This window comes from Schistocerca nitens, chromosome 10, assembly GCF_023898315.1.
Source record: "Schistocerca nitens isolate TAMUIC-IGC-003100 chromosome 10, iqSchNite1.1, whole genome shotgun sequence".
Lineage (NCBI taxonomy): Eukaryota > Metazoa > Arthropoda > Insecta > Orthoptera > Acrididae > Schistocerca > Schistocerca nitens.
In genome coordinates, this window is record NC_064623.1 from 183108672 (window position 1) to 183132589 (window position 23918).

Here is a 23918-nt window from a genome sequence, read left to right on the forward strand (position 1 = left end):
TTCATTTACAGCACTGTCGAACGCGGAACGGTGGGGAGGCCGGCGCGCGGGCTGGCTCACTGTGTCTCGAGTGCCTCGTGCCTGGTGACGTCACTCACTTGCGGCTGCCCTTTGAGTGCATCCCGCTTGAGAGTTCGGGCCACGGCTGTTGTGTGTCTAGCTGTTACCATCATTAAACCGAAATGTCCCGAGAATGAAAGTATAGTTTTGTCTTGATCACAAAGGTGGTAAAGAGTGTTGAGGAGTACGTTCCCGTATTTTTATTTTCATTAAAAAAATACTGTGGAAGTCTTAACAATTTAGCCGAAACAGCCGTCATATAATTTATTCTCCTTAAAATTGAAGCATGTGAAGTCTCACTGTGGAACGTCCCCTTAGAACAATTATACATGACTGTGTTTAAACTGACACACAATATTTTTAGCGCAACGCAATCTGACTTTCAAAAATCCCTACAAAAGAATGGCCCTGACTAACATTAACCTATACCTTTCACAAATCACTTACCTCACAAAAATCTTCGTTACTCAAGCTACTGCAATACAGCGAGCGCCACTACGGCCAGAAATAAAAGATTCAAACTACCGAAGGCACTAACTACTGATATGCATAGTTAGCAAATGAAAGATTTTGATAGAGAACAAACAATGTATTTACCTTACTAGTGTTCAAAAGTCATAATATATATATAGCAGTTCATGACAAATTTCAAAACTCCGCCATCTCTCTCCCCACATCCACCACTGCTGGCGGCTCACCTCCAACTGCGCAACGCTACGCGCTGTTAACATCCAGCTGCCCAAGACTACAATGGCGAGTATTACAACAATGCCAACCAGCCACTGACTGCACACAGCACAGCCAGTGATTTTCATACAGAGCGCTACGTGGCGTTACCAATACAAAAATCCTAAACAGCCTACTTACAACTGTAATACCTACAGCGCCTCTCGGTATTGAAACAACAAAAATAGCTCCCAAATTAGCTCCCATGTCCTTAAAATATCAATTTTGCTAAACATTTTTGGAATACAGTGATCAATAGATTATTATATTTTAACTAAAGTTCAGTGTTGATCACAACACTTATGTCTCAATAACATAGGTGACCGGTTTAGGTTAAATTTATATAACCATCTTCAGACCTGTGAATTAATTTTAGAAAATACTAGAAACCAGTCTTAAAATAAAATGAAAAGTGTCTAATGACGACAAAATTTTAACAAGATAAAATAAAACTGTGTAATTAGCAGTCTACGAAAGGGGGGTAAGAAGGAAATGACAAGTATTATGGACAGGTCAGGAAAACTGCTGGTGAATCCTGTTGATGCCTTGGGTAGATGGAGGGAATATTTTGAAGAGTTGCTCAATGTAGGTGAAAATGCGATCAGTAATGTTTCAGATTTCGATGTACAATGGGACAGGAATGATGATGGAAATAGGATCACATTTGAGGAAGTGGAGAAAATTGTTAATATGTTGCAGTGCAATAAAGCGGCTGGGGTGGATGAAATTAAGTCGGAACTCATCAAATACAGTGGAATGTCAGGTCTTAAATGGCTACACAGGATAATTGAAATGGCGTGGGAGTCGGGACAGGTTCCATCAGACTGGACGAAAGCAGTAATCACACCAATCTTTAAACATGGAAACAGAAAAGATTGTAACAACTACAGAGGTATCTCTTTAATTAGCGTTGTGGGTAAAATCTTCTCAGGTATTGTTGAAAGGAAAGTGCGAGTATTAGTTGAGGACAAATTGGATGAAAATCAGTGTGGGTTTAGGCCTCTTAGAGGTTGTCAGGACCAGATCTTTAGCTTGCGGCAAATAATGGAGAAGTGTTACGAGTGGTACAGGGAATTGTATCTATGCTTTATAGATCTAGAAAAGGTATATGACCGGGTTCCTAGAAGGCAGTTAGTCCGCAGCTCGTGGTCGTGCGGTAGCGTTCTCGCTTCCCACTCCCGGGTTCCCGGGTTCGATTCCCGCCGGGGTCAGGGATTTTCTCTGCCTCGTGATGACTGGGTGTTGTATGACGTCCTTAGGTTTGTTAGGTTTAAGTATTTCTAAGTTCTAGGGGACTGATGACCATAGATGTTAAGTCCCATAGTGCTCAGAGCCATTTGAACCATTTAGAAGGCAGTTATTGTCTGTTCTACGAGATTATGGAATAGGAGGCAAACTTTTGCAAGCAATTAAAGGTCTTTACATAGAGAGTCAGGCAGCAGTTAGAGTTGACGGTAAATTGAGTTCATGGTTCAGAGTAGTTTCAGGGGTAAGACAAGGCTGCAACCTGTCTCCACTGTTGTTCATATTATTTATGGATCATATGTTGAAAACAATAAACTGGCTGGGTGAGATAAAGATATGTGAACACAAAATAAGCAGTCTCGCATATGCGGATGACTTAGTTGTGATGGCAGATTCGATTGAAAGTTAGCAAAGTAATATTTCAGAGCTAGATCAGAAATGTAAGGACTTAATGAAGATTAACATCTCCAAAACGAAAGTAATGGCAGTGGGAAAGAGATATAAACGGATTGAGTGCCAAATAGGAGGAACAAAGTTAGAACAGGTAGACAGTTTCAAGTACTTAGGATGCATATTCTCATAGGATGGCAACATAGTGAAAGAACTGGAAGCGAGGTGTAGCAAAGCTAATGCAGTGAGAGCTCAGCTACGATCTACTCTCTTCTGCAAGAAGGAAGTCAATACCAAGACTAAGTTATCTATGCACCGTTCAATCTTTCGACCAACTTTGTTGTATGGGAGCGAAAGCTGGGTGGATTCAGGTTACCTTATGAATAAGGTTGAGGTTACAGATATGAAAGTAGCTAGGATGATTGCAGCTACTAGTAGATGGGAACAATGGCAGGAGGGTGTCCACAATGAGGAAATCAAAGAAAAACTGGGAATGAACTCTATAGATGTAGCAGTCAGGGCGAACAGGCTTAGATGGTTGGGTCATGTTACACGCATGGGAGAAGCAAGGTTACCCAAGAGACTCATGGGTTCAGCAGTAGAGGGTAGGAGGAGTCGGGGCAGACCAAGGAGAAGGTACCTGGATTCGGTTAAGAATGATTTTCAATTTATAGACTTAACATCAGAAGAGGCATCAATGTTAGCACTGAATAGGGGATCATGGAGGAATTTTATAAGGGGGACTATGCTCCAGACTGAACGCTGAAAGGCATAATCAGTCTTAAATGATGATGATGATGATGATAAAATAAAACTTATTACACCCATGGCTTCCTTGGAGGATGTTACGCGGAGCTCTCCTCATCTGCTATTACACATCGTAGTTTACCGTTTTTATCGCGACGTTCGTTTTTCCTTGTATAGGTGCTAACCACTGCACCATTTCGCTGTGTGATAAGGATCCCACACCGTGTTGTGGATCTATGAGGGACAACTTGGATCGTGCACATCGTGTGGTTGGCAGAAAGGGGGAAAAAGCGTATCCAGACCCCCAAGGAACTTTCCAGCTTAGGCGAAACGGGCAGCCTGTCGGAAATAATTACATAAGATGGAGAGCTGAGAGGCATTACATACATATAACAAAGGGCATGGGCAACCGGAATGATAAAACGAGCCACACGTGGACTCAGGAAGTAACTCTGAATGTACAACGTGGATAAAGTTAATTGAATCTGTTCCAGAAAATATCCCTTGCAAAAACCAACAAGTGAGATAGCACACAGCGGATGCAGCGGTATTTCACAACAAGCAGAGGATGTAGCAGTGCCCAATAAATCAGCAGAAAGGAACAAAAAAAATTGTTCAAATGGTTCTGAGCACTATGGGACTTAACATCTGAGGTCATCAGTCCCCTGGAACTTACAACTACTTAAACCTAACTAACCTAAGGACATCACACACATCCATGCCCGAGGCAGGATTCGAACCTGCGACCGTAGCAGTCGCGCGGTTCCAGACTGAAGCGCCTAGAACCGCTCGGCTACACTGACCGGCCAGAAAGGAACAGTCAACACCAAACGAAAAATAGCAATCTCAGTAGTCAGGAATTGCCTTACATAGCATGGACATAGATGGGAAAACACGACAAACATCCCGTTTTATAGAAGGGTTAAGACTCTAAAATGGCAGTGGGCAGCTCATATTGCACGAATGAAGGGTGGAAGATGGACAAAATCAGTTTTAGAGTGGACTCCCAGAGAAAAACGAAGACCACCAGGGAGACCACCTGATCTCTGGGATAAGGAACTGAGGAAAGCTGCGGGCTTCAACAGGCAGAAGACAGCAGCTGAACAATAAATAAATAAATGTGAATGAATCTTTCCAGCTTTCCTCTATGTGACTGGTGTGCTTTTGGGGGTACAGCTAAACTGTTGATTCAGTTTTATGGATTATATTTAGACGACAGACCCAGATTCTCTCTTCAGAGGCTGCGACCTGTGTTGTTATACTCTCTGGCTGGACGTCGACCAGACTGTAGAGTATTGTGCGTCTCACACCATTATTTATAGCCGAGTTCGACCCCTGGAGCCAGATATGCTCCCTAATGATCACTTGTTTTTTCGGGAGCCCATACTGATACTCCGAGTAGCGCCTTTAGTCTCGGTGGATTCCAACTCTGGTGCATATGTTGGTCGGTGAGGTCTTAAATTTAGAGAAGTTACCCAAGCCTTTTTCGAATTAAAATTTCCATCCCGGTTTACTGGGCTTACCAGCACTTTTACTGTGTTCGAATTCGGTCAAATTGGGTCTTTGGTAGATTCCATACCTAGCATAATTTGAAAGACACACAATCGCGACCTGTTGGACCACACTACATGCCTCAAAATCGCGACATGTTGGACCACACTGCATGCCTCAAAATCGCGACATGTTGGACCACACTGCATGCCTCCCTGTTGTTTGGTGCACAGAAGATATCAATTTTATGTGCTGATGTGAGTAATGGACTTCCGCAAGGTACTGGACTCCAAATGTGAGTTGCATACAGAGCCCTCCGCAGTGTCCGCTCAGGAACTCGTACCTGCACTCACTGGCAGAAACAATTCCTGTCGGGTTTCAAACTGAATGCCTCTGACAAGACGTGAGACTCACCTCCGGTACCTGTCTATTAGGGTCTTTTAACGACCAGCGCTCATATGTCATGTTACTTGGCTGCAAGTGGCAAATCATTCCTTGAAGGGATAGAGGGCAGTTTGCGTTCGTACACCATGAACTCAGGCTTCTTCAGCCATTGTGTGGCCTTGGGTACGTCCATACAGGAGAACTCCTCTCTCCCATGTGAATTTTAAAATTTTCCCGGGGAATTGACTGTTCAAACAAATTTGGGGCTTGCAGCCGGTCGTCCTTCAATACTTCGCACGATATTTCAACTGGGCACCTGCCAGTCATCTTCAGGTGAGCCGTCGCAGACTGGCGAAAACTTTTTTTTTCTTTACTGATTTTCAATTCCCCCCGAAGGGGGCGGGCTGGCAGCAGCTTAGTACGCTGCTCTACAGCCTACAGACTTTTTTTTAAAAAAAGGAAGAAGAAAGAAACAAGGAAAAACAGGCGATACAATGGTGACTTAAAGTGTAAAATGGCGTAAAAATGTGGAAAGTTAAAACAGAAAGCAGAAGGGGATGGCAATGTTGATAAAATACACAGGAATCAGACAAGTAACATAGTAGACACACAATTAAAAAACATGGCGACAGTCTGGTTTCTGTTCGCAAGAGATAAAAAATCACACCCAGCGACAATATGATGGCTGTTTGCTACACATCCCAAAAGACACAACACGGAACACTCACTGGAAAAACACACACTGTAAAACGCTGCACGAAAATGGCGGCACAAATATGGCACTCCAGAGCCAAAGGCAGATGGGGGGGGGGGGCCTGGAGGAGGGGGAAAAACAAGGAGGGAGGAGAGGAAAAAACGAAAAGGGGGGGAACCTAGGAGAGAGAGGACTAATAAAGGGGGAGAAGGGCAGACGCGAGAGGGAATGAGAGGAGGCAGAGGAGGGAAATGTAAAAGGACTTGGGGGAGAGAAGGGGGCAAAGAGAGGGGAGGTGGGGAAGAAAGAGGATGGGAGGGGGGAGAGGGAGCCTGGGAAAAGGACAGAGGAGAGGAGGGGGAGTGAGGATCAGAGTTGATAGGAGGGATAAATGGAGGGAGAGAGGGCATCATCCGGGAGGGGGAGTTGATGGAAGCCACCTTGGGAAAGGAGATGTAGGGTGTAGAGATGGAGGGTAGGGGGGACACAACAGTGAAGATGTGACAGGGGGCGGGGATGGGAGAGGAGAGGAGCAACCAGGCGGTGAGGGGGTTCAAGGCGGCGGGAGGTGTGGAGGAGGAGGAGGAGGAGATTAGTGTTTAACGTCTCGTCGACAACGAGGTCATTAGAGACGGAGTGCAAGCTCGGGTGAGGGAAGGATGGGGAAGGAAATCGGCCGTGCCCTTTCAAAGGAACCATCCCGGCGGATGTGTAGAGGATGGGGATATGTTCGAGGAATAGGAGTCGATGGGGGAAAGGAATGAGATCATAGAGGATCCGCATGGGGGACGGGAGGCGTATACGGAAGGCGAGGTGGAGAGCATGACGCTCAAGGATCTGGAGGGAGTTATAGAATGTGTGTGGGGTGGGGCAGATATTCAGGCAGGACTGGCGTAACAGAGGATGGGACGGATTAAGGATTTGTAGGTGTGGAGGATGGTAGAGGGGTGCAACCCCCATGTCCGGCCAGAGAGGAGTTTGAGGAGTCGGAGGCAGTTGTGGGCTTTGGATTGGATGGAGCGGAGATGATGGATCCAGGTGAGGTGACAGTCAATAGTGAGGCCAAGGTAGGTGAGGGTGGGTGTGAGGCGGACAGGACGGGCGCAGACAGTAAGGGAGAAATCCAGGAGCCGGAAGGAACGAGTGGTACGACCTACGATGATTGCCTGGGTCTTGGAAGGATTGAGTTTCAGGAGCCACTGGTTACACCATGCAGCAAAAAGGTCAAGGTGATTCTGGAGAAGGCATTGGGACCGTTGGAGGGTAAGAGCGAGGGCGAGGAATGCGGTGTCATCAGCATATTGCAAGAGGTGTACTGGAGGGGGGGTTGGGGCATATCTGCCGTGTACAGGAGGTAGAGGAGAGGGGAGAGGGCAGAGCTCTGGGGCACACCTGCAGAGGGGTAGAAGGTGTGGGAATTGGCATTATGGATAGTAACATAGGAGGGGCGGTGGGAGAGGAAGGAGGCCATCAGACGGATGTAGTTGATAGGAAGAGCGTAGGTTTGGAGTTTAAACAGGAGACTGGGATGCCAGACACGGTCGTAGGCCTTTTCGAGGTCAAGGGAGACAAAAATGGTGGAGCAACGGGAGTTAAGCTGGAGGGAGAGGAGATGAGTGAGGCGGAGGAGTTGATCATCAGCAGAGAAGGAAGGTCGAAAGCCACATTGGGTGGTTGGGAGGAGGTGGTTTTGGCGGAGGTGGTGATGGATGCGGCGGGAAAGGATGGATTCCAAGAGCTTGCTGAACACCGATGTGAGATAGATAGGACGACAGGAAGAGGCATCCAATGGAGGCTTGTTGGGTTTGGAGAACATCAGGATACGGGAGGTTTTGCACAGGTCGGGATAGAAGCCAGTGGCAAGGATGACATTGTAGAGGGTGGCAAGGATTGAAAGGAAGGAGGGAGGTCAGTGTTTGAGGTGGCGCGAAAACGTCTTCCGTTCCGCAATATACAGGGTGGTCCCGAATTCATGGTACAAACTTTAATGGTAGGTGCAGGACATTGTAACAAGGATATATTGTATAGGAATGTATAGTCCCAGGTGACGCGGTGAGGCGTAAACAGGGGAAATAACGGCCGAAAGGAAAACGAAAGATTTTATTGAAATCGTTGTTGACAAGTGTCATGTTTACAGTAAGTGTTCAAAATTGCGTCCACCATGAGCAATACATGCTTGACAGCGTCGGTGCAGCGATTGGCGTACACGTTCAAAGATGCCTGGTATTTCACGCACACCTGCAGCAGCTACAGATATGCGAGCAACGAGATCCTCATCTGAGTCAACTGGAGTCTCATAAACAAGGCTCTTAAGATGTCCCCATAAAAAGTAATCGAGGCAAGAGAAATCAGGAGATCGGGGTGGCCAAGGGACTGGTCCACCACGCCCAATCCATCTAGCACCAAACGTGGCATTCAGGTAATTCCGTACAGCAGTGCTGAAGTGTGCTGGCGCTCCATCGTGCTGAAACCACATGCGGTTACGAATGGCGAGCGGAACATCTTGCAGCAGTTCTGGTAACACTTCTTGCAGAAAAATAAGATAGCTTTCGCCACAGAGTCGCGTGGGTAGTAAGTATGGCCCAATCAAAAAGTCGTTCACAATACCAGCCCACACATTAATACCGAAACGTTGTTGATACGCATGTGGACGCGTTGCATGTGGATTATCTGTTGCCCACACATGGGAATTGTGCGCATTAAAGACACCCTCGCGTGAAAATGTCGCTTCATCTGTAAATAGCACATGACCTACGAAATCCGGCTGCAACGCACATTGCTGCAACAACCACTGGCAGAAGTTCACGCGAAGAGGATAATCTGCCGGATTCAATGCTTGTACTTTTTGAAAATGGAAGGGGTGTAAGCGATTTTCATTTAACACTCTGCATACAGTCTGATGACTCACATGTACGTCACGCGCAACAGTTCTTGTGCTTGACTCGGGTCTATCAGCCACTATGTTCAAGATGCGTTCTTCCAGTCTTGGAGTGCGTACAGCTCTTAATCGACCAGCGTCATGTCTGTTGACGTCGAACGTACCTGTTTCACAAAGTTGACGATGTAACCGTTGAAAAATTCTATGATCCGGCATTCGTCGATTAGGATACTCCGCGCGATACATTCGTAACGCAGCTCTGGCGTTACCATTTGCACGGCCGTACATGTAATGCATGTCTGCTTTTTCTGCATACGTAAAGTCACCCATCGTCTACGGCAGCACAATTGTGAATGGCGCTTGTCCCTACTGCGATACATCATGTTCATCTACTGCCCTCTACCGGCAGTGACACCAACCGATCACTCCATTTCTCTTTCCCCTGTTTACGCCTCACCGCGTCACCTGCGACTATACATTCCTATACAATAAATCCTTGTTACAATGTCCTGTACCTACCATTAAAGTTTGTACCATGAATTCGGGACCACCCTATATAGCGTACTGTAACTATTCTGCCCATGCATCGAAAACTTAGTTGAACCACACTGCCCGCCGGCAGCGCACTCGCTGGTGGAATAGCGTTAACTCAGTCGCCCTCTGCGTTGCTGTTTGCCACGGCCGTCGACGCACTCTGTCGTCTTCGATTTGAGCAAATCGTGGAGATGATGGGATTCCATGCACTGTCCAGCTGGTAGCCGCTGTCACGGTTTAGCAGATTTAACGCCAGTCGTATTTCTACGGATTCTCTCCTCTCTCCCATTCTGCTCCTCACATAGACCCGTGCCCCTTTTCTGATTGTATACAACCAGTTGGAACGTACTGGGTAGTTATAATCAAACAGTGTGTTACGAGTGCTGCAGTGTGAGTTGCATACTTTGCAGGATGCTGAAGCACAGTAGGTGTATTGATTAGTCAGTGCGCTCGCTGAGTATGCTGACAAAAATAATATTCTGCCACCAGGTGAAAACATAGTGTTTTGAGCAGACAGAATGTGGTGTGCGTGCAGGAAAGAGGGAGGAATGATGAAACACTTGATAACGGTTGTTCTAGCATGTTTATTAAGATAATGATTAAGTGTTCAATATGGTCCCTTGACTCAGCAACACGCTGCATCCATAATACAGTTTCACACCGAAAATGCAAATAAAATACCTTCTGCACCATCCAAAAGTTTTCGCCATTTAATATCTGGTGATAAATTGTAATATACTGCTGATTCTGAATCTGACAACTTCATTCCATAAACTACAGGGTGTTTCAAAAATGACCGGTATATTTGAAACGGCAATAAAAACTAAACGAGCAGCGATAGAAATACACCGTCTGTTGCAATATGCTTGGGACAACAGTACATTTTCAGGCGGACAAACTTTCGAAATTACAGTAGTTACAATTTTCAACAACAGATGGCGCTGCAAGTGATGTGAAAGATATAGACGACAACGCAGTCTGTGGGTGCGCCATTCTATACGTCGTCTTTCTGCTGTAAGCGTGTGCTGTTGACAACGTGCAAGTGTGCTGTGGACAACATGGTTTATTCCTTAGAACAGAGGATTTTTCTGTGTTGGAATTCCACCGCCTAGAACACAGTGTTGTTGCAACAAGACGAAGTTTTCAACGGAGGTTTAATGTAACCAAAGGACCGAAAAGCGATACAATAAAGGATCTGTTTGCAAAATTTCAACGGACTGGGAACGTGACAGATGAACGTGCTAGAAAGGTAGGGCGACCGCATACGGCTACCACAGAGGGCAACGCGCAGCTAGTGCAGCAGGTGATCCAACAGCGGCCTCGGGTTTCCGTTCGCCGTGTTGCAGCTGCGGTCCAAATGACGCCAACGTCCACGTATCGTCTCATGCGTCAGAGTTTACACCCCTATCCATACAAAATTCAAACGCGGCAACCCCTCAGCGCCGCTACCATTGCTGCACGAGAGACATTCGCTAACGATATAGTGCACAGGATTGATGACGGCGATATGCATGTGGGCAGCATTTGGTTTACTGACGAAGCTTATTTTTACCTGGACGGCTTCGTCAATAAACAGAACTGGCGCATATGGGGAACCGAAAAGCCCCATGTTGCAGTCCCATAGTCCCTGCATCCTCAAAAAGTACTGGTCTGGGCCGCCATGTCTTCCAAAGGAATCATTGGCCCATTTTTCAGATCCGAAACGATTACTGCATCACGCTATCTGGACATTCTTCGTGAATTTGTGGCGGTACAAACCGCCTTAGACGACACTGCGAACACCTCGTGGTTTATGCAAGATGGTGCCCGGCCACATCGCACGGCCGACGTCTTTAATTTCCTGAATGAATATTTCGATGATCGTGTGATTGCTTTGGGCTATCCGAAACATACAGGAGGCGGCGTGGATTGGCCTCCCTATTCGCCAGACATGAACCCCTGTGACGTCTTTCTGTGGGGACCAGGTGTACCGCCAGAATCCAGAAACAATTGAACAGCTGAAGCAGTACATCTCATCTGCATGTGAAGCCATTCCGCCAGACACGTTGTCAAAGGTTTCGGGTAATTTCATTCAGAGACTACGCCATATTATTGCTACGCATGGTGGATATGTGGAAAATATCGTACTATAGAGTTTCCCAGACCGTAGCGCCATCTGTTGTTGAACATTGTAACTGTGGTGTCACCGCTAGACACCACACTTGCTAGGTGGTAACTTAAATCGGCCGCGGTCCTGTAGTACATGTCGGACCCGCGTGTCGCCACTGTGTAATCGCAATCCTAGCGCCACCACATGGCAGGTCACAATACACGGACTAGACCTCGCCCCAGTTGTACGGACGACATAGCTTGCGACCAGACCTACCAAGTCTTCCTCTCAATTGCCGAGAGACTGATAGAATAGCCTTCAGCTTATTCCATAGCTACTACCTAGCAAGGCGCCATTTGTATCAGTGCTTATAGCTTACTACTATTCAAGAGATGTATTCCAACAAGAGAATAAAGTTAAGTATATTATTCCAGCTACGTACTTTTCTTCTTATTCATTAATAAGTCTCATGTTCCAGTACTTCACGCCCGTCTGCGTTAGTTTAGCGTGCACTTTCAGCCACTTCGATCTACAAGGTGTTGGCCCAGCTGCCGACACATCAGTAACTACTGTAATTTCGAAAGTTTGTCTGCCTGAAAATATACTGTTGTCCCAAGCATATTGCAACAAACGGTGTATTTCTATCGCTGCTCGTTTAGTTTGTATTGCCGTTTCAAATATACCGGTCATTTTTGAAACACCCTGTATATTTTATACGTAATGGACGTAATAATGTATTTATTTGTGAATGTATATAACTGATTGTAATTATAATGTAAATATTGTAAATTGCTGGGTGACAGCCAAGGCAACTTTGTTTGAGCGTACTGATAGCAACGACAAAATGGCAGCAGCTGTGCCTCCTTTGTTAACCTGCAACTACTGAGAGCACGGTAGGAGTGGGCAGGCAGAGGAAGCTGCAATCCTAGCTGCTGCCTGTCCCATAACCATCCGTAGCTCTGGAGACGACTCGTGGTTCTCAGCCAGCTGCAGCACAGCACTGTCGTCAGCTACATTTTGTGTCGTCTACACAGCTACAACATCGTTAGACTGTTAACTGACAGAGTATAACTAATTTTGTACAGCCATTACCCATGGGCATTTGTTTCAAGACTTCGACAAACTCTCTTGAATAATAACCTCCAATAGTAAAAACTTATAGGGCACCTTTTCCATGCAGTCACCGAGTGTGTCAGAAATATCAAAATTGATTAATTATTTACTGCCAGTTTTGTTTATCTGCCAATGACCAGGTTCAGTCTAAATTTTGCTTCCTCAATAACTGTTCACTCTTGTATTGTGTAACAGAAGCGGAACGGATTTGCAAGTTGGACTATTAACTTTACTCAAATTAATGTAAAATTTCACTGGCAAAACTAATAACTAAAGATTCAACATAAATTAAGAGCGCGCAATTTCATTTATTTTGTATTCAGCTTAGCGAGTGACTTCTGCTGACTTGGTGCGTACTTTATAGTTCTTATTTTAAAAGTAAAATAAGTTGCTCGTTTGCTTAAGGTAAAGTCAATTCAATCTTTCAATAACTGAAAGTAAACTGCTCGGCCGGCCGAAGTGGCGGAGCGGTTCTAGGCGCTGCAGTCTGGAACCGCGCGACCGCTACGGTCGCAGGTTCGAATCCTGCCTCGGGCATGGATGTGTGTGATGTCCCTTGGTTAGTTAGGTTTAAGTAGTTCTAAGTTCTAGGGGACTGATGACCACAGCAGTTAAGCCCCATAGTGCTCAGAGCCATTTGAACCATTTTTGAAACTGCTCGCCTTTTTCCAAATTTTGCGTTAAGTTACTCTGAGGTTACTAAAAATCATTTTTCATGTAACAAATTGTTACAGTCTGTTATTTATTTAAACAACAAATTTATTTAACCTTGCTTTCAGCCAGCCGCTGTGGCCGAGCGGTTCTGGCCGCTTCAGTCCGGAACCACGCTGCTGGTAAGGTCGCATGTTCGAATCCTGCCTCAGGCATGGATGTGTGTGATGTCCTTAGGTTAGTTACGTTTAAGCAGTTCTCAGTCTAGGGGACTGATGTCCTCGGGTGTTAAGCCCCACAGTGTTAGAGCCATTTTTTGACGTTGCTTTCAAAATTTTGTATTTCAAAAAAATCAAATGGCTCTGAGCACTATGGGACTTAACGTCAGTCCCCTTTAACTTAGAACTAATTAAACCTAACTAACCTAAGGACATCACACACATCCATGCCCAAGGCAGGATTCGAACCAGCGACCGTAGCGGTCGCACGGTTCGAGACTGTAGCGCCTAGACCCGCTCGGCCATTCCGGCCGGCTTTAATATTTCAGATTAAGTAAATGCAAGCTCACTGCTTTCTGACTCATTTAGTATTTCCTCGTGAACTGTTGTGTTGTGAAAAGTGTGACAACCTTCTGTTGCCATGCCAGTGATTATTTGCTGATTTTCTTTGCTATTACCTTCATTAGGACTGTGGATATTCATTGCCCTAGTGGGCTGGCGTCTGTTTAATTATCCTTGTTTTGCTAATCAGTGTTTTTTTGTATTAAATATTACGTAGTACGCTTTTTCCCCCGTGTGGTTCGTGAGTGATTGCACTTAATTCCACCCATTTCGAATTTATTATCAGTATTTAGACTAGGTTTAGAACAGGTTCTTCCTTCGTAAGGGTCTGTTGTACACTTTCCTGCTACTAACAGGTTTATTTTCCTTCGGCAATGATAGCCTTACCCACTGTAAAATTTCATTAGGCATATGCGCTCATAGTCAATTATATCGCAGTCCAATGCCGATTAGGAAGGGGGACGCTAGAACAGCAAGGCTGACAGTTGCTCGCAGCATATCTGATGTAATCCGAGTGATATGCCATTGTATGCTATCCCTCAGATGAGGAAGAGTCCAGATACATCCCTGGCGGACACGATGTTTCAGATATCACCACAACCAGAAGTCACATAGATTTAGGTAGGGAGATCTGGAAGGCCAAATATTTGGAAATTACCTAGAAATTACTTGGTCGTTACCAAAGATTTCTCGATGTAACTCTTTCACCTCGCAAGCGATATGTAGTATCACCCCAGCTAGTGACGTGGACACAGTTGCGTCCTCGCTTAGCTGGAATTACGTTTCTCCCATTTCAGTTCTTGTAATGTGCACGTTTCACCTCCTCAAAGAAAAACGGACTGAGAATGAAGGAGCTTAAGACGCCACACCATGGACTCACATAAGCTGACTGCAGCGTATGTTCGTCCATGACATATGGCATATGTGAGAGTTCTGTGCTTTCATGGCATGTATATAGGAAAAATGTGCCTCGTTCATCCAAAGAACACTCCCTGGCCATACGTCATCCATTTCCTAGCGTACAAAAAACAAAAGGCCTTGAAGCCTATTTGGGGACTCACTTGGTGCACATTCTGAATCTTGCACAACATGTGACATATGCGCCAGTTCTGTGCATTCATCGCCTGTGTAGAGTGTCTCATCCATCCAAACAACATTCCCTAACCACACATCATCAAAAAATGGCTCTGAGCACTATGCGACTTAACTTCTGAGGTCATCAGTCGCCTAGAACTTAGAACTAATTAAACCTAACTAACCTAAGGACATCACACACATCCATGCCCGAGGCAGGATTCGAACCTGCGACCGTAGCGGTCACGCGGTTCCAGACTGAAGCGCCTTTAACCGCACGGCCACACCGGCCGGCTCACACATCATCCATTTCCAAGTGTCTCAAAAACCAAAGGCAAAGTCATGGCCTCGAAGCCTACCTTGGGGATTCATTTGGTGCACATTCTGAATATTGTAGGGATACCAGTGTAAAATAATAGACAATTCCAATGAAACAGCTGGAGTACTGGCTGCACAATTTCAGGCGTGTGTTGCATGGTCAGCTATAGCTACAGCGGCTTCATCAAAATCTGCCATGGGAATGGACCACATCCCCCCACTCTTGATCATATTCTTTAGCCTACTTACTGACATGGGTCTTCTTCACAGCTGTTTCTGTCGGCGATATTTCCGCAATGCAGCCGTTATTGCTGCTGTTCTGATGAAACAACTTCACCAGCAGTGCCTCCTCTTTCTTCTCAAGAACCAGTGCATTTTGTATGGAAAACTTTCACTTTTTTAATCCTTTGCATCAAGTAACTTCACAAAAGAAATTAACAAGTCTCCAAGGGGCAAAGAGTATACCGGCATCAAAACAGGAAACGTTTCACATTCTGATTGCTTACAGCGCCATATTTTGACCTGGCGGCAGGAAGCAGAACTATTAATTTTTTCAGCATAGTCCGTGAGAACACCAATTAATGAACATACCTATGACATTTCAGCATCCTGCGATGTATACAACCCACGCTGCAGCACTTGGAACACTAAACATAACCATTTGGCACATACCTCTTCAATGCCATGTCCTATATCAGAGCTGGAGGACAGCAGTTCTGTATTATCTACAGCACTCCAAGGAGATCCTGCATGCTCTTTTAAAGGAATGACTAATATGTTTTTCTGGAGATTTTATGTACAGTAATAAGGCCATTCATGAGGTGACTGTCAGGGCTGTAGTTTTCAGACCTCTTTTCACAAACAAAATTCCTTAACAACTTTCTTGCTCACTCAGTTAAAGCACATTTGGAGTACCCTAGCTGCCGCTGGATGTCACTTGCTTCTTAATAATGACCAATGAGTTAACCACTAACACCTCCTTGAGTCCCAAATACAAGTCCAATGCCTTAATCAGTGTGCCTACTAAATCTGTCCCAAATGCACTGCTTCACCTTACTCAGTGCCAAATACAAGCACAGTGCCTTACTCATTGACCCTACTCACACAGTGCAAAATATATATACAGCCCCTCAATCACTGCTCCACCTTACCCAGAGTAGTAGAGCAAGGCAGGTGGCAGTCGATAGACCTAGGCAGTCAAAAATGGTTCAAATGGCTCTGAGCACTATGGGACTTAACTGCTGTGGTCATCAGTCCCCTAGAACTTAGAACTACTTAAACCTAACTAACCTAAGGACATCACACACATCCATGCCCGAGGCAGGATTCGAACCTGCGACCGTAGCAGTCGTGCGGTTCCGGACTGAGCGCCTGAACCGCTAGACCACCGCGGCCGGCCCTAGGCAGTCGCCAGTCCATTTTGTTAGTGGTGGTTGCTCGCATCCGGAGCAGGTACGCACTCAGGGGAAAACCTATTGTTCTCCTTTGATTGACAGGTACTTAACCTATTGTTCTGCTAAAAAGGTTAAGTACTTGTCAATCATAGGAGAACAATAGGTTTGCCCTTTAGTGCAAGTAGTAGAGCAAGGCAGGTGAAGGTCCATTTTGTTAGTGTGGGTTGCCTACATCAGGGACAGGTATTCACTCAGAGGTAAACCTATTGTTCTCCTTTGATTGACAGGTACTTAACCTTTTTAGCAGAACAATAGGTCAATTATCTGTCAAACGAAGGAGAACAATAGGTTAAGTACCTGTCAATCAAAGAAGAACAATAGGTTTGCCTCTGAGTGCATACCTGCTCCGGATGCGAGCAACCACCACTAACAAAATGGACTGGCGCCCGCGTTGCTCTACTACTACCCAGGCCTGAATTCACGTTCTGTGCCTTTTTACCTGCTCACCATATCCCAAATGCAAGTCTAGTATCTTAAGTACTGATCCACCTCATGCAATCTCAGATACAAATACAGGGTGACCCAAAAATCGTTGACATTTGAAAATGTACTAATTCACAGAGTAATATTGGTAGGGAGGCAAAAACTGACACAGATGTCTGAAACGATATGAGGATTAATTGAAACCGAAAATGAGTGCAAAAACTGGCCAACATATGGCACAGGACAGCAACATGTTACCGATGCCATGTCACTGGAATCGTGTATGTGTGACAGGCGCGAGATGTACCAATATGTTACAGAGTCGCATTATCCCTAGCCTGGTTGATACGCGTAATCTCGAAGAAATGACTTTTTTGTATGATGGCGCTCCACTCCATGTTGATAATTGTGTGAAAGATCTCTTGCACACATCGTTTGGTGAGGATCACTTGATGAGCTGTCTCTTTGATAATGCTTGGTGTGTCAGATTCCCAGACCTCAATCTGTGCAATTGTTGGTCATGGAGTCATCTACAATCGCATGTCTACCGTGATCGTCCAACATCATTACGAACACTAAAAGACAACATCTGATGGCAATTTTTCACCATACGTAGTGATATACTGTACAATGCTGTTCACAAAACTGTCCCTCGTCTACAGATATTGTTGATAAATAACGACTCGCATGTTAAGCATTTCTCATAAAGAGCATTGTAGTTAACATATGTTTTTTGGTGGGGTCCGCCTTTAGCAAAACACAAGTTTGCTTTTTGTCTTAGACATGTTTCACTGCAGTTGCAGCATCATCAATGGGTTCTTTATTATTATGGCTGTTAAACGTAAGGAATGTTCTTTACTGTTTAAATACATATAAATATTAGTGTCTAAATCGTAATTACAGATTTCTGAAGAGACATAAAATTATGTATTCATACCTTCTTACCACATGGTGTGGTTTTCCAGCTGTATTACGTTCTTACAGTGTCTGTTTTCTTTAAAGTTTGTCACCTGCAACTGTTCAACTTAATGTTAATTGATGTGTTGCTTCCTAAAGTGGGCGTGACGGGAAGGTCGTACCACACATGCAATTATTTTTCAGGTACTTTGGATGCGATTTCATCGGTAATTATTGTCCATGAATTCTAGTAATAAATGAAATAGAAATTGAAAACTGATATTTTCGGCCAGTTTCATGAACGCCTGCATCTACTTCTGTATAGATACTTCGCAAGTCGCCGTATGGTGCGTGGCGGAGAGAACTCTGTAGCACTGCTTGTCATTTCCTTTCTGTTCCACTCGCAAATGGAGCGACTGTCTGTATCCCTCTCTATGAGTCCTAATTTCTTGTAGCTTATCTTCGTGATCCTTACACGCAATGTATGTTGGTGACAGTGGAATCGTTGGGCAGTTAGCTTCAAATGCTGGTTCTCTAAACTTTCTCAATAGTGTATCTCGAAAAGAATGTCGCCTTCCTTCCAGGGATTCCCAATTGTGTTCCTACTTACGTTGTGCGAACCTACCGGTAACAAATGAAGCAGTACACCTCTGAAATGCTTTGATGTTTCCCTTCACCTGGTACGGATCCCAAACACTGCAGCAGTACTCAGGACTAGGTCGCACCAGCGTCCTCTAAGTGGTCTCCTTTACAGGTTAACCTCTCTTTCCTAAAATTCTCGCAATAAAATGAAGTCGCCCATTCGCATTCCCTACCATAGTTTTCATATGTTCATTACACTTCATATCCCTTTGCAACATTTGCGCAGATATTTAAGTGGCTTGACTGTGTGACGTAGGACACTAGTAACACAGTATCGCCAGCCGGGGTGGACGAGCGGTTCTAGGCGCTACAGTCTGGAACCGTGCGACTGCTGCGGTCGCAGGTTCGAATCCTGCCTCGAGCATGGATGTGGGTGATGTCCTTAGGTTAATTAGGTTCAAGCAGTTCTAAGTTGTAGGTGACTGATGACCTCAGAAGGTAAGTTCCATAGTGCTCAGAGCCATTTGAACCATTTGAACACTGTAACCAAACATTACAGGTTTGATTTTCCAACTCATCCGCATTAACTTACATTTTTCTACATTTAGGACTAGCTGCCACTCATTACACTAACAGGAAATTTTGTCTAAGTCGTCTTGTCTCTCCCTACAATCACTCTAATTCGACACCTCACCGTACACCAAGGCATTATCAGCAAACAACCGCACACTGCTGGCCACCCCGTATGCCAAATCATTTATTGATGTAGAGAACAACAGCAGTCCTATCACACTTCTCTGTGACACTCTAGATGAAACGCTTATATCTGATGAACACTCGCCGTCGATGACAACGTACGGGGTTCTGCTATTTAAGAAGTCGTCGAGCCACTCACGTATGTGTGAATTTATTCCAGATGCTCGTAGCTTCGTTAACAGCGTACAATGGGGCACCGTGCCAAATGCCTTCCGGAAATCTAGAAATATGGAATCTGCCTGTTGCCCTTCATCCACAGTTCTCAGTATATAATGTGAGAAATGGGTAAGCTGAATTTCGCAAGAGCAATGCTTTCTAAAACCACGCTGATTCGTGGGCATAAGCTTGTCAGTCTCAAAAAAGTTTATTATATTCAAACTGACAATATGTTCAAGGACTCTGCAGCAAATCGAAGATGGCGATATTGGTCTGTAATTTTGCGGGTCCATTCTTTTAACCTTTTTGTATACTGGAGTCGCCTGCGCTATTTTTCCAGTCGCTTGGGACTTAGCGCTGGGCGAGAGATTCACGATAAGTGCAAGCTAGGTGAGGGGCAAGTGCCATAGAGTACCCTTTGTACAATAGAACCTTGGTTCCATCCGGACCTGGTGATTTAGGAGGGTTGCCCAGAAAGTAATGCACCACATTTTCTTTTCTCAGCCGAAAACAATGGTAAGATTGCGAACCGTTAGTCTGTATTATCTGAAGTCTCCTGAGTAAGCGTGCAAAGTTTCCGTCACTTCCGACAGATAGCGTAGCTGCAGAGCAGTTCCAAAATGGCGTCTGTAGGTGACTGAATTTCTCACTGTAGAGAAAGAAACTGTGGGGAATATTCACAAATGATTGTGCAAAGTCTATGGAGCATTTGCTGTCGGCAGAAGTACAGTTAGTCTCTGGCCTCGGAGGGTCAGGTCATCAGAAGGCGGTCCGGTGGAGCTCCACGATTTGCAGAGGTCGGGGAGACCAGCCACGGCTGTCACACCTGACCTGGCTCCCTCTAACTTCCACTTGTTTGGGCCATCAAAGGATGCCATTCATGGAAGACTTTTTGAGAACGGTGGGGAGGTGACTCACAAAGTGACGCACTGGCTCTGCCACCAGGACAAGGATTGGTACCGACAGGTCATACACGGCCTTGTTTCATGCTGGAGGAAGGCCACAGAACTGGATGAAGATTCTACATCTACATCTACATCCATACTCCGCAAGCCACCTGACGGTGTGTGGCGGAGGGTACCTTGAGTACCTCTATCGGTTCTACCTTCTATTCCAGTCTCGTATTGTTCGTCGAAAGGAGGATTGTCGGTATGCCTGTGTGTGGGCTCTAATCTCTCTGATTTTATCCTCATGGTCTCCTCGCGAGATATACATAGGAGGGAGCAATATACTGCTTGACTCCTCGGTGAAGGTATCTTCTCGAAACTTCAGCAAAAGCCCGTACCGAGCTACTGAGCGTCTCTCCTGCAGACTCTTCCACTGGAGTTTATCTATCATCTCCATAACGCTTTCGTGATTGCTAAATGATCCTGTACCGAAGCGCGCTGCTCTCCATTGGATCTTCTCTATCTCTTCTATCAACCCTATCTGGTACGCATCCCACACTGCTGAGCAGTATTCAAGCAGTGGGCGAACAAGCGTACTGTAACTTACTTCTTTTGTTTTCGGATTGCATTTCCTTAGGATTCTTCCAACGAATCTCAGTCTGGCATCCGCTTTACCGACGATCAACTTTATACGATCATTCCATTTTAAATCACTCCTAATGTGTACTCCCAGATAATTTATGGAATTAACTGCATCCAGTTGCTGATGTGCTATACTGTAGCTAAATGATAAGGGATCTTTCTTTCTATGTATTCTCAGCACATTACACTTGTCTCCATTGAGATTCAATTGCCATTCCCCGCACCATGCGTCAATTCGCTGCAGATCCTCCTGCATTTCAGTACAATTTTCCATTGTTACAACCTCTCGATATACCACAGCATCATCCGCAAAAAGCCTCAGTGAACTTCCGATGTCATCCACAAGGTCATTTATGTGTATCGTGAATAGCAACGGTCTTACTAGACTCCCCTGCGGCACACCTGAAATCACTCTTACTTCGGAAGACTTCTCTCCATTGAGAATGCCATGCTGCGTTCTGTTATCTAGGAACTCTTCAATCCAATCACACAATTGGTCTGATAGTCCATATGCTCTTACTTTGTTCAAATGGTTTGGTTCAAATGGCTCTGAGCACTATGGGACTCAACTGCTGAGGTCATTAGTCCCCTAGAACTTAGAACTAGTTAAACCTAACTAACCTAAGGACATCACACACATCCATGCCCGAGGCAGGATTCGAACCTGCGACCGTAGCGGTCTCGCGGTTCCAGACTGCAGCGCCAGAACCGCGCGGCCACTTCGGCCAGCACTTACTTTGTTCATTAAACGACTGTGGGGAACTGTATCGAACGCCTTGCGGAAGTCAAGAAACATGGCATCTACCAGTGAACCCGTGTCTATGGCCCTCTGAGTCTCGTGGACGAATAGCGCGAGCTGGATTTCACATGCTTTTTTTTTCGAAACCCATGCAGATTCCTACAGAGTAGATTTCTAGTTTTCCGAAAAGTCATTATACTCGAACATAATACGTGTTCCAAAATTTTACAACTGATAGACGTTAGAGATATAGGTCTATAGTTCTGCACATCTGTTCTACATCCCTTCTTGAAAACGGAGATGACCTGTGTGGACGTGGAAAATTGGGTGTGTACATAAAATACCATTCTTTCGTGTGTGTAATTGTCATTATGTTCAATAAAGAATTGTTGAAGAAAAAAATGCAGTGCATTACTTGCTTTTCAATCCTTCAGGTGTTTCTCTACAACAGGTATGCTTATTACTGTGTCGTCCATATAGGAGTCTGTCCAATGGTAAAACGACAGTGTGTTTGTACGATTCTCTTGTGAAATTTAAAAATTCGGCTTTCGTTTTCCTGTCTTCTACTGCGACACGAGATTGGTCAACAAGGGACTGAATGGAAGCCTTAGACATCCGCCCTTGCTCAACGACTCGCCTCACTTTCTGAGTCAGCTCACATTTTGAAGATACAACTGAGACCAGCAAAGCACCTTATGAGCACAATAATAATATCTCAAAGTTTGTGATAGAGGTAAGAAACAGGCAGTGCTGACTTACCGGCGATGATCATCATGCAGATGGTGAAGATCTTCTCGTTGTCGGTCTCGGCGGCGACGTTGCCGAACCCGACGCTGGTCATGCAGGTCATGGTGAAGTAGAGCGCCGTCACGTACATGGTCTTGCGCGACGGCCCGTTGACGAGCTCCGGGGAGCCGGAGTCGTTGCTCCAGACGTAGGAGTAGGGCGTCTGCGTGACGTTGGCCAGCTTCCACAGCCACGAGAACTGGACGCCGTTGTCCGCGTCCGACCGCCCGATCGAGTACCAGATGCACGCGAGCCAGTGCGCCACCAGCATGTAGAAGCACAGCAGCAATATCAACATGGCCGCGCCGTACTCCAGGTAGCGGTCGAGCTTCCGCACCACGCGGCCCAGCCGCAGCAGGCGTACCACCTTCAGCGCACTGAACAGGCTGCCGATGCCCTGCGCACAAGCGGCAACCACCACTGTCCGCGGGGAAATTCTCTGCCCGGGGCCCCGGCCGGCTCTCGGACCGACCACTTATCTCTATCGTGTGTATATGTGTATGTGTGTGTGCTTTGTGAAGGTGTGTGGCACGTGAAGGGGAAACTGGCACAATTAGAGGATGAAGTAGTCAAAGTCGTAATCATTCTCAGGGAATGAGCGTTGGGGCAGATGAGGGCCTAGCTGCTTGTGAATCTTCCAGGCTATATGTTTGTTGCGAGCCGTGAACCTTTTTCGTTGGCGACGTTCCATACAGAGCTTCGCTGGACATCTTCAGAGGTCGGCAGAACTCAGATGGACCAGCTGAAGCTGACGAAGCGTCAGGAATGAAAAAGTTTCATGGACCACGACTGCACAACCGATAAGATTCACCAACAGCTGTCTGGTCGTGAAACCCTTCATTGTATGATCAAATTCAGGATATCTTGCATAGTCGACCTGAGCAAAACTGTTTGATGTGGCCTTCCCCAGTCTTTCACAAAGATTAAAGAATGGGATGATGAAACTAGCGACAGTTGGTGTGATGTGTATTTATTTGCCCACAAGCCTTCCCAATAAAGCAGCTGTATTCAAGTCACCAATAGCAAGAGATCTTGTTGAATAGGGTTCCTTGTTGTCAAGAAACTTTCCTTTAACTTGATACAATTGTATCCATGACATGAAGATGGCTACTTCGCCAGAAACGTTTGTCCGTAAACAAACGCACATCACTCCAGCCTCTGGTGGTGTCATGGTACCATTCTTTAAATATATCGAGGCTGTGCAAGAGTGCTTACAAAAAATATTTTATGAACTGTCAGTTCTAAAGTGACGGAGTCCAGTCGACCTTAAACGAAATCCTAGCATGCATCATCAGAAGAAACCTGGCCACTATTGTGTACAAGAAAATATTAGTATTTCCGTTTTATGTAATTTATCCATTTTCACATACGTACAGTATCTGATCAAAGGTATCTGGACACCCCTGTGTAATGCGGAACTGGCAACCAGATGGGTGGACGCGCCAATACACAGGTAAAAGGAGGCGGTCAGTATTGGGAGAGTCAGTAGAGGAGCAATAACAGCAGCGTGTGTCGGTGGCCGAGCGGTTCTAGGCGCTTCAGTCTGGAACAGCACGACCGCTACGGTCACAGGTTCGAATCCTGCCTCTGGCATGGGTGTGTATGAGGTATAAGTAGTTCTAAGTTCTAGGGGACTGATGAC

The 23918-nt window shown here is 45.5% G+C and overlaps 1 protein-coding gene across 1 annotated transcript in view; it reads right to left on the reverse strand.

Moving 5' to 3' along the window:
• LOC126209974 (potassium voltage-gated channel protein eag-like) overlaps positions 1-23565 on the reverse strand; it is a 244250-nt gene extending 220685 nt beyond the window's left edge. Inside the window, exons 1-2 of the mRNA XM_049939085.1 lie at positions 23542-23565; positions 22250-22673 (exon numbers count right to left, since the gene is read on the reverse strand). Of these exons, the coding sequence (XP_049795042.1) occupies positions 22250-22673; positions 23542-23565 (448 nt within the window). The remainder of the gene's footprint in view (positions 1-22249; positions 22674-23541) is intronic.
• Positions 23566-23918: the final 353 nt, after the last annotated feature.